Below are 12,060 nucleotides of genomic sequence, written 5' to 3' on the forward strand. Positions count from 1 at the left end.
TGGATTAGCACAGTGCGTTATAGTGTGAGCATGTAGCCGATGGGAAATGATCGTGTCTTGGATTAGCACAGTGCGTTATAGCGTGAGCATGTAGCCGATGGGAAATGATCATGTCTTGGATTAGCACAGTGTGTTACAGCGTGAGTATGTATCCGACGGGAAATGATTGTGTCTTGGATTAATACAGTGTGTTACAGCGTGAGTATGTATCCGACGGGAAATGATCGTGTCTTGGATTAGCACAGTGTGTTATAGCGTGAGCATGTAGCCTATGGGAAATGATCGTGTCTTGGATTAGCACAGTGTGTTATAGTGTGAGCATGCAGCCTACGGGAAATTATCGTGTCTTGGATTAGCACAGTGCGTTATAGCGTGAGCATGTAGCCTATGGGAAATTATCGTGTCTTGGATCAGCACAGTGTGTTATAGCGTGAGCATGCAGCCTACGGGAAATTATCGTGTCTTGGATTAGCACAGTGTGTTATAGCATGAGCATGTAGCCTATGGGAAATGATCGTGTCTTGGATTAGCACAGTGCGTTATAGCGTGAGCATGTAGCCTATGGGAAATTATCGTGTCTTGGATTAGCACAGTGTGTTATAGCGTGAGCATGTAGCCTATGGGAAATTATCGTGTCTTGGATTAGCACAGTGTGTTATAGCGTGAGCATGTAGCCTATGGGAAATTATCGTGTCTTGGATTAGCACAGTGCGTTATAGCGTGAGCATGTAGCCTATGGGAAATTATCGTGTCTTGGATTAGCACAGTGTGTTATAGCGTGAGCATGCAGCCTACGGGAAATTATCGTGTCTTGGATTAGCACAGTGTGTTATAGCGTGAGCATGTAGCCTATGGGAAATTATCGTGTCTTGGATCAGCACAGTGTGTTATAGCGTGAGCATGCAGCCTACGGGAAATTATCGTGTCTTGGATTAGCACAGTGTGTTATAGCATGAGCATGTAGCCTATGGGAAATGATCGTGTCTTGGATTAGCACAGTGCGTTATAGCGTGAGCATGTAGCCTATGGGAAGTGATCGTGTCTTGGATTAGCACAGTGTGTTACAGCATGAGTATGTATCCGACGGGAAATGATCTTGTCTTGGATTAGCACAGTGTGTTACAGCATGAGTATGTATCCGACGGGAAATGATCTTGTCTTGGATCAGCACAGTGTGTTATAGTGTGAGCATGTAGCCGACGGGAAATGATCGTGTCTTGGTTTAGCACAGTGTGTTATAGCGTGAGCATGCAGCCTACGGGAAATGAATAGTGTGTTGGATTAGCACAGTGTGTTATAGTGTGAGCATGTAGCTGACGGGAAATGATCGCGTCTTGGATCAGCACAGTGTGTTATAGTGTGAGCATGTAGCCGACGGGAAATGATCGTGTCTTGGATCAGCACAGTGTGTTATAGTGTGAGCATGTAGCCGACGGGAAATGATCGTGTCTTGGATTAGCACAGTGTGTTATAGTGTGAGCATGTAGCCGACGGGAAATGAATAGTGTGTTGGATTAGCACAGTGTGTTATCGTGTGAGCATGCAGCCTACGGGAAATGAATAGTGTGTTGGATTAGCACAGTGTGTTATCGTGTGAGCATGCAGTCTACGGAAAATGAATAGTGTGTTGGATTAGCACAGTGTGTTATCGTGTGAGCATGCAGTCTACGGAAAATGAATAGTGTGTTGGATTAGCACAGTGTGTTATAGTGTGAGCATGTAGCCTACGGGAAATTATTGTGTGTTGGATTAGCACAGTGTGTTATAGCGTGAGCATGTAGCCTATGGAAAATGATCGTGTCTTGGATTAGCACAGTGTGTTATAGCGTGAGCATGTACCCGATGGAAAATGATCGTGTCTTGGATTAGCACAGTGTGTTATAGCGTGAGCATGTACCCGATGGAAAATGATCGTGTCTTGGATTAGCACAGTGTGTTATAGCGTGAGCATGTCGCCTATGGGAAATGAATAGTGTGTCGGATTAGCATTAATCCTATGTTTTGGAAAATCGAAAATGTTGTTTTGGGCCCTTCTGGGGTGTCACCAATCCATGTGCAAAGTATGGAGTATGTGTGTCTAGCCGTGCCAATTTCCAGAGGTGAACAGTGAGACAGACAGCCTTCTCTTAGTCGTACAGATTAATTCATGCTGCTATGCGCCTGCACTTTATTTTTACGCAGATTATTTAATTTAATTTCTAGTATCACAGTTTTCATTTTATGTCTTTTTTTCTTTGTCTTCAATGTCCTGTGTTTCTGTTTGTACCATAGAGTGGCAATTTTAATTTCACTGTATACATTTACAATGACAATTAAGGCAATTCAATTAATTTCAATTCAATATTCTCCTCAGTCATTGTGTGACATCCCATGGCAAGTCTTTGCACCAAAACAAAATGAGGGATTTCACGATACTTATGCAATCACACCAATGTTCCATTCGTAAGTGTTCCAATGCACTTCAGTATTATGGCCTATTTTGTGTAGATTCATGACATTAATCTGAAGCGAGTCTGCATGATCGGCTGATTAGATAACTGCATGAATGAGCAGGTGTACAGGTGTTCCTTATGAAGTGCATGGCGAGTGTATATACTTTGTGATTCAATACAATGAACTTCTCAGAGCAGATATGAGTCAGATGGTTGTTTTGTATTTGAAAGCTGAAAGACTCACACCTACCAACAGCAATGTGTTTGCTCGCATCAGACAGGAAGTCCTTTCCTGCAAAACAGAGATTTATAAAAGACTGCAAAAACATTTTAAAAACATGAGCATGTATTCTCATCAAAGTCTTTTATGCAGAGGTGGACAGTAACAAAGTACATTTACTTAAGTACACTTTTTGAGTATCTGTACTTTGCTTGAGTATTTTTTGGGGGGGAGAATTTATGACTTTAACTTCACTACATTTGAAAGGCAAATATCGTACTTTTTACTCCACTACATTTCTGTCAAAGTCCTCGTTACTCGTTACTATGAAGCGGCTTTGAAAATGGATGCTTTTTCTTTTCTTTTCTAAAACATGATTGTTTTTTTCACAGGTGACACTGAGACAGCCTATCAGTAATCACTAGGGTCACGTCACATCCATAGACTGGATAAAATCAAGTTCAGTGATTTCTCAGCAGCATTATTTAACATGATAAGTTGATGGTAGAATAGAAGGAGGCGGTTCTTCTGGGGAACGCACGCACTCATGGCCCATGAACCCATGTTTCAGTTTTCTGAAAGGATTCGTTTCGTTTTAAACATTTGCTTTGTTTGCCAAAAACGAACCACATCACGGCCTACAAAAACTCGCTGTCCAATCTGCAGAAGCACATTGAGGTATGTAAATGTTTTATTCCAAGAGAAAACTTGCAACAAAGTTGTCTGTGCTTTTAGAGCTAGCGATAACGTTGCAATAGCTATGCAGTCTGGTTAGTCAAATGAATTTCTGTGGGTTTGGCCACCAAGTTGTCATCGCCTTGTCCACGGCTAACATTAATAATTTGAACACTGTTAGTTAGCATGTAAAAACGGAGTTATGCTAACATGAATAACGTTAACTTATCTGAAGTCCTTTCAGAAATACACTATATTGCCAGAAGTATTTGCTCACCTGCCTTGACTCACATACGAGCTTAAGTGACATCCCATTCCTAATCCATAGTTCAATATGACGTTGGTCCACCCTTTGCAGCTAGAACAGCTTCAACTCTTCTGGCAAGGCTGTCCACAAAGTTTAGGAGTGTGTTTATGGGAATTTTTGACCATTCTTCCAGAAGCGCATTTGTGAGGTCACACACTGATGTTGGACGAGAAGGCCTGGCTCTCAGTCTCCGCTCTAATTCATCCCAAAGGTGTTCTATCGGGTTGAGGTCAGGACTCTGTGCAGGCCAGTCAAGTTCATCCACACCAGACTCTGTCATCCATGTCTTTATGGACCTTGCTTTGTGCACTGGTGCACAGTCATGTTGGAAGAGGAAGGGGCCAGATCCAAAACTGTAAAAACACTCTGCATGCCTAGGTGCTTGATTTTATACACCTGTGGCCATGGAAGTGATTGGAACACCTGATTCTGATAATTTGGATGGGTGAGCAAATACTTTTGGCAATATAGTGTATGTTTTAGCATAATCCTGCCAAATAAACAGAATGTAGAAATGTTTCTTTTCTAGTAGCGTTAGCTACCCAATATGATTTCAAGTTTGAAAAGCGTTTGCTAGCATGTCAGGTGGAGTTTCACTGACTAGCTAGCCTAACGTTAAACCACCATGATGGCACAGCATGCGTTCATTTTGTGAATTCACATTTCTGTCTTTGGTAACGGCGTTAGGTTTTGTAAGCGCTGTGGCAATAATACAACAATGCGTTGACAAAAAATGTACTTTTAATACTTAAGTATTTTTAAAAGCAAGGACTTTAACTTACATAAAAATTTGACTGAACAACTTTCACTTGTGGGGCGGCACGGTGGTGTAGTGGTTAGCGCTGTCGCCTCACAGCAAGAAGGTCCTGGGTTCGAGCCCCGTGGCCGGCGAGGGCCTTTCTGTGTGGAGTTTGCATGTTCTCCCCGTGTCCGCGTGGGTTTCCTCCGGGTGCTCCGGTTTCCCCCACAGTCCAAAGACATGCAGGTTAGGTTAACTGGTGGCTCTAAATTGAGCGTAGGTGTGAATGTGAGTGTGAATGGTTGTCTGTGTCTGTGTGTCAGCCCTGCGATGACCTGGCGACTTGTCCAGGGTGTACCCCGCCTTTCGCCCGTAGTCAGCTGGGATAGGCTCCAGCTTGCCTGCGACCCTGTAGAAGGATAAAGCGGCTAGAGATAATGAATGAATGAAGGATGAACTTTCACTTGTATCGGAGCAACATTTGACCAGTGGGATCTGTACTTTGACTTAAGTAATGAAGTTGGGTACTTTGTCCACCTCTGCTTTTATGAATTTTTACAATGTGACAGGAACCTGACGAGCACAGACAGTAACCTTAAGCATTAATTATAGTCATGGGAAACCGTTAAAAAGTTTTGACACCAAGGCCAGCAACATGCAGTTTCAACATGGAATGACCTTCAGAACAAGGACACAAGAAAACAGGGTCGCATTTTATCACCAAACACAACTCTGTGCCAGTGAGAAGCAACCCATAATGACTGTTTGTGTTGTATATCACAAACATATATAACATGCAATGTTTATTGTGTAACCAAATCATTGTCATTATCACTACAGTCGCCCAAAAATGAAAATTACATTCATTATTCCTTTGTTTACACCGTTTGTCTGTTGATAAACAGTATTTACACTGTCCATGTCTTTGTTTGTTGAGCTGTTACTCTTTGTAAATACACTGCATTTCTGGCAACAATACAAACACTGATTTTGGATTCATTACATTCCAAGTCATAAATATAGAGACCAGATCAAATAAAAACAATTCAGCATGCAGTTGCGGTCAGAAGTTTACATACACTCATCATGGACATGAGTGCCATGACAATATTGGGCTTTCACCAATTTCTCTGAACTGTTCTTTTTCTGGGGAAGAATAATGATTGTACAACATGCATCATTTATAGGAAAAAAAAACCCAACAACAATTATTTGTTACACAAGTTTTAATTTATTTTAGGATTTGATTGATTTCTGAAATTAACACAGGGTCAAAATTGTACATATAATATTGGACTAGATATTTGGCCACTCTTCATGGCAGAACTGGGAGAGTTCATTTAAATTTATTGGTTTCCTGGCATGAACCTGACTTTTAAAGGTCCCATGGCATGAAATTTTCACTTTCTGAGGTTTTTTAACGTTAAAATGAGTTCCTCTGACCTTCTTAAGTCACCCCAGTGGCTAGAAATTTAATGTGTAAACCAAACTATGCCCAACATTTGAGAATGGCGCGTCAAAACGGCGCGTTGATAAGCTCTTCCCTTTACTACATCAGCAAGGGAGATGATCCCCACGCCCCCCCTCTGGATTCCCACCCACTGTATGGATTGCCCGCCCAGTTGTAGTGAGGAGACCATAGAGGACACAACATGGCATCACCTAAGCGAGCGAAACATGGAAATTGCGCTGTACATGGATGTGACGACACAGAAAAGAGTCTGTTTTTACTGCCGACGGGAGAGCCCCTGAAGACGCAGTGGCTTAATTTTATTTACTTCAATAATACGCCGTCGAGTCTACCTAAGACGGTGTATGTTTGTCGGAAGCATTTTCCTGAGGAATGTTTCCAAACTTGGGACAGTACAGGGCAGGTTTTGCACATCAACTGTCACTGAAGCCTGGGTCCGTACCAAGCATCCCTGCCGCATCAGCCACAAACACCGAACAAGTAAGTGTATAACTGTTAAGTCGTTTTGCCGTGTTTTAAAATCGGTGCCACGTTAGCCTTGCAATGGCTACATTAGCTGTGCAGCTAACCGCTTCCTGCAGTTAGCCAGGTACTCTGCGCTACAAAACCAAAAAGCATGCAGCATGCTCTGTTATAATAGCCAATCAAAACAGTTTTTACAAAGACACCCACATTCTTTTTTTAAGTCACTCGTTCATTTTATTTGTTTGTTTAGTAAAAACCCAAACATTTGTTGAATTTATTTTATTTCCTCACGTCGCACCTTAATGACGTCAGCGCGCGGTATTTTTCCCTTCGCGGTTTGTTCCTTCTCTCTCGCCATAGTAAGACACCCACATCCGCTTGTTCTGACCCACTGGAGGTAGCGTCACAGTGCTGTTAGCCAATCAGAGGTAACACGTTTACATGTCATGAATATTAATGATAAGACCCGCCCCCACCCTCTACCCTTCCCCGCCTCCTGCTTCTCATTAGCAAAACGACGCACTGGGAAAAGCGCTGAAATGGGGCTTTCTCCCAGGAGGCTATATTTACGTGCCGAGGGTTCATTTCGAGAAAGGCTGTGGATATAACATCCGGAAGCCTCCACGAGCCCGTTTAAAGCATCAACAAACCACCATGCCATGGGACCTTTAAGGACCGTCCACATGTTTTCGATAGGGCTGAGGTCAAGATAAACTCGGGAAGACCTGCTTTATCCATTCCACAACCAGCTTTGATGTGTTTGGGATCGCTGTCCTATTAGAGCATCCAAATGTGTCCAAGCTTCAACCGTTTATCTGATGGTTTGAAGTTATGCTGAAGGATTCTGAGGTAGTCCCCCATCCACTTTGTTTAACAGTTGGTACAGTGTCCTTGAAGTTGAATGCATCACCTTTACTCTTCCAAACACATCTCTGGCCATTGCAGCCAAACAGTTCAATCTTTGTCTTATCTAACCATAAAAGTTTCCTCCAGAAAACGTGTTCTTTGTCCATGTGATCAGCTGCAAACTTTAGTCGACCTCCAATGTGTTGATTTTGGAGCAGGAACTTCTTTCTTGGACAGTAGCCTCTCAGTCCATGGTGATGGAAAACACGCTTGACTGCATACAGTGACACTGGTGTTCCAGCAGCTTCCAGTTCAAGACAGGCTTGTGCCTTGGTGATTCCCGAGGGTGACAGTTTGGGTCTTCTTCCAGACCTTGGTAAACTGGCTACACCTCTCAATAAATTGCACTTGTCAAACAAACCCTTTTTCTTATGTTGGCCCAGAGAGGCTAACAGCTGTCACTAATCACAATCACGAACAGGAAGTTAAGAGGCCTTGGCTTTGTTGAGTTAAAAGATATTTTGGAGCTTTCAGCACCACTGAATTAATAATTTAAGTGGGTGTTTGTATATTTCTGACCCTGTATGTATAATTTTGACCCTGTGTCAATTTCTGAAAACCTAAAATAAATTAAAACTTGTGCACCAATGTATTTTTATTAAAGATGTATGTTGTACAATCATTCTTCCCCAGAAAAACAACAGTTCAAAGAAATCACTGAAATCCCAATATTGCCGTGATGTTCACATCCATGATAAGCGTTTGTAAACTTCTGACCTCAACAGTATTACATTACATTACAGGCATTTACCAGATGCTCTTATCCAGAGCGACGTACAATGAACCCAGAGCAGCCTGGGGAGCAGTTGGGGGTTAAGTGCCTTGCTCAAGGGCACTTCAGCCATTCCTGCTGGTCCAGAGAATCGAACCAGTGACCTTTTGGTCCTAAAGCTGCTTCTCTAACAATTAGGCCATGGCTTCCCATGGATACTAAATTAAAAGAAACATTTCTTCATTTTTACATCTTCTCCCCTGGAATTTCAGAAAATTTTACCAAAGTGGAAGAAACCGCGATCAGTATTATCTCATCTCATCTCTCATTATCTCTCGCCGCTTCATCCTGTTCTACAGGGTCGCAGGCAAGCTGGAGCCTATCCCAGCTGACTACGGGTGAAAGGCGGGGTACACCCTGGACAAGTCGCCAGGTCATCACAGGGCTGACACATAGACACAGACAACCATTCACACTCACGGTCAATTTAGAGTCACCAGTTAACCTAACCTGCATGTCTTTGGACTGTGGGGGAAACCGGAGCACCCGGAGGAAACCCACGCGGACACGGGGAGAACATGCAAACTCCGCACAGAAAGGCCCTCGCCGGCCACGGGGCTCGAACCCGGACCTTCTTGCTGTGAGGCAACAGCGCTAACCACTACACCACCGTGCCACCCTATCAGTATTATTACCTGTAATAAACCTTTAAAAAGTAACACATGCAACAGCAGAGGAAATGAACACAAAGCTATACAAATCACAGGTCTTGAGCTTCAGGCCTTACGTACATATTGCAGCTCTTACCAATAATTTTAGGACCAGATTTGGTTTCAAGGTCCAGATTTGAACACTCCCCAAATGAAATTTTGTGCTTGTGGCTTTCACACATGATCATCGTGACGATTGCGCTTTTTGTTGGGACCAATCCATTAATAACACGCTCATCAGAGAAGAAGGTCCAAGGTTAATGTAAACTTAGGGTGGATTAAACTTTAGCCGCACAAACACAGAGCAGCGCACCAGCATTGACCTTTCATCTATTGAGATATCTTTCTATGAGACAGCCTACTATAGTAGGCTATCTATCTATCTATCTATCTATCTATCTATCTATCTATCTATATATGATTAACTCTTTAGTGCATAGGTGACTCTAGTGCCAAATAGCACGGATTAACAGGCTCATTATACCACTATATTCCCAGATATGAGAGACTCTCATGAAGAGATACAGTGGATAACTGTTATCTAATCAATGACCATTGGAAGGTTTCCCATTCAGAACAAAGGCTAGGAGAGAATGAGACAGTGTAAAAACCTTCAGAGCTTTAACGCTCAAGTCCTTTGATTGATATCAAATTAACTGTCATCATATCAAACTAAGATTTAAATGACATTGGATGCATTTGTACAACCCAACACCTCTCGTTTTCACCCCTTTTCCTGTACTGTACCTGCAATTAAATACTCTCCTGCTCTGTTCCAGTTCGGGGCCAGTCGTGCAGTGAGGGAGTAAGACAGACACATCTGCAGGACGTTCGGCAGAATACTCTGAGGAGAACTGATCTGAACTCAAAATGAGAATATCAATAATCAGAAAAAAAAAAAAAAACGTGGACTGTGTTAAGATTAGACAATTTAGATCAAGGCACCAATTTAAAAGGCAACGACTAAAATGAATTAAGGCAACAAACACAATTATAAATGGTCCTACTGTACATCAATTATTATCCTATCCACATTCACTGGATATGAGCAATCGTGCGCTCTGATTGGCTACTCTACTACAAGGCTATCAGCTCATATACCATGAGTAGAGAAAAACAAAATGGCGGAGCGTGAAATAAAAAAAACTCTACTCAAAAACAAAACTCCAAAAATACAAAAAAAAAATTAAATATTGAATAAAAGTATTTGATGATAAGAACGTTTTTTTTTTTTTTAAATTTTCAAGTATTATTATTATTGCATTTTTCACAAATTGCTACGGTCATTTCGCCAGTTTCTTCATCTTTAAGCATTAAAATTTGTTTACATTTTTTACACTGGTTCAAAAACTCAAAGAAGTTTGAAAACGGCATAACTGAAATGTCCGAGGAAGAATTAAATAAATGTCTAAAGCTATTTTATACCTTGGCAAGACAGCAAGACGGCACTTTCTAAAAAAAAAAAAACATGAAAGTCGATTTGTGCAGCCATCGATAGGTTTTTAAGAAGTATACCTGAACAGAAATAATTTTGTCGGATGTTTTGTATAAAGTTTTTATTTATTGAATTTGCAAAAAATAAAAATGCTGTTTCTCAAAATTCAGTGAATGTGGAGATAATAAAACAATTATTCCATTCAATCTCGTCATACATGGCTTATAGCCGACTCGGCACTACACGCCTCGTCGCTTATCAGCTCATATACGACTCGATTTCATGGAATAACTGTTAAATATTGTAAAAACACTGGCAGCTGATATGCCACAAATAATTACAACTAATAATTAAAAAGATTAAAAGGTAAATAGGCTCGCTGATAACTTTGATACTTAAAATACTCCTTCTCTACATCATCATCAACTTTTCTGGAAATAGGGTTGTAGGACCTATGCCAAGGCTACGCTTGTGCGATATAATGACATTATCATCCCAATGCAATTATTATCGCAGATTATATTACATTACCAGACCTGCCAACTGGTATATATTTTGTGCATGATCGCCACAAAACTTATTACTAAAAAAAGCAGGGTTTTTTTTCCACAAATATACAATGAGATGAGCCATGCGACATGGAATTATCTTGTGTCAGAGTTTTGAACTCTCCGATATTAACAGATACTTCCTGAAAGCCCCACCCCCTTCTCTTATCTCACACACTTGAACATAACCTGTGCTCCATTTCTTTGTGTCATGATAAATGGAGAATTTTTTGAGTTTATTAATATAAAATAAATTATATCAGTGTATGTCTGAGGTTTTGTGATGGCCACAATTCCAGACTGCACGTCTGGTGGTACCATTACACCCTCCCTTACTCGACTGACATGTCAGAAATGTTTGTTTTCTTGTATTTTTTAAACTATTGGTTCTGGGTGATTAAACTGTTTATTGGGATAATTTAAAATGGACAATTCCAAGCAGGGAAAAATCAATATTGCACAAGCCCAGTAAAGGTAACAAGCTGTTCTGGTGGCTCATGGTGACCTAACAGGGTCAAAAACTATGTTGTTCTTTTCTTTAATTTGTCACTCATCAGTACATGGGAATTTTTTTCATGCCATGAGAAGATACTGAACTGTAAAATTTAAAAATGTAATTATTTTGACTGTGTATACTTTTGACATGAACCCTTTCCACCCATTTATTTCTAATGGCCCTTTTCCACTACCCTTTTTCAGCTCACTTCAGCTTGCTTCAGCTCACTTCAGCCCGACACGGCTCGCGTTTCGACTACCTCAGAGCGGCGCGACTCAGCTCGCTTCAGCCCGACTCAGCACCCAAAACTTGCAGTTTTGGAGTAGGGCTGAAGCGAGCCAAACCGAGCCGAGTGGGGCTAGGGGCGTGAGGAGACACTCCCCTGTGCACTGATTGGTGAGGAGGAGTGTCCTCACACGCCCACACACGCCCCGCGAGCACGCTGGGATCTGTAAACACCGTAAACCCGGAAGAAGAAGAATTATGAGAATTTCTGGAGCCTTATGCGCCTCGCCTCATCTATACGCTCTTGCCAGTATCTGTTGGCGTTGTTGGTGACAACAAGCCACAGCACCAAGACCAGCAACACTAACGACTCCATGTCCTCCATGTTTATTGTTTACTATCCGGGTCGTGAGACTACCGCTTAAAAGGTCACTGATGTCACTGTTTGCGCCGCCTAACGACATCACGTGACGTCCACCCACTTTCGCTAACTCCACCCAATGTGTCCACCCACTTCCAGCCAGCACGGTTCAGCGCGGTTGTAGTCGAAATGCAACTCCAACAGCCCCGCTCAGCTCGACTCAGCCCAACTCAGCACGGCACGGCTCAGCCCAACTCAGCCGCGTTGGTAGTGGAAAAGCGGCATAACTTCACTCATTATGTTGGTTTTTCCTTTAATTTGTCATTCATCTGTGCAATATATATGCTCACGCTCCACT

At 42.0% G+C, this 12,060-nt stretch overlaps 1 protein-coding gene across 1 annotated transcript in view; it reads right to left on the reverse strand.

Annotated features, from left to right (window-relative positions):
* Positions 1-12,060, reverse strand: part of LOC132886149 (uncharacterized protein C18orf63-like) — a 215,411-nt gene that overhangs the window by 56,229 nt on the left and 147,122 nt on the right. The window contains 2 exon segments of the mRNA XM_060920717.1: positions 2,683-2,724; positions 9,385-9,496. Of these exon segments, the coding sequence (XP_060776700.1) occupies positions 2,683-2,724; positions 9,385-9,496 (154 nt within the window).

This window comes from Neoarius graeffei, chromosome 5, assembly GCF_027579695.1.
Source record: "Neoarius graeffei isolate fNeoGra1 chromosome 5, fNeoGra1.pri, whole genome shotgun sequence".
Classification (NCBI taxonomy): Eukaryota; Metazoa; Chordata; class Actinopteri; order Siluriformes; family Ariidae; genus Neoarius; species Neoarius graeffei.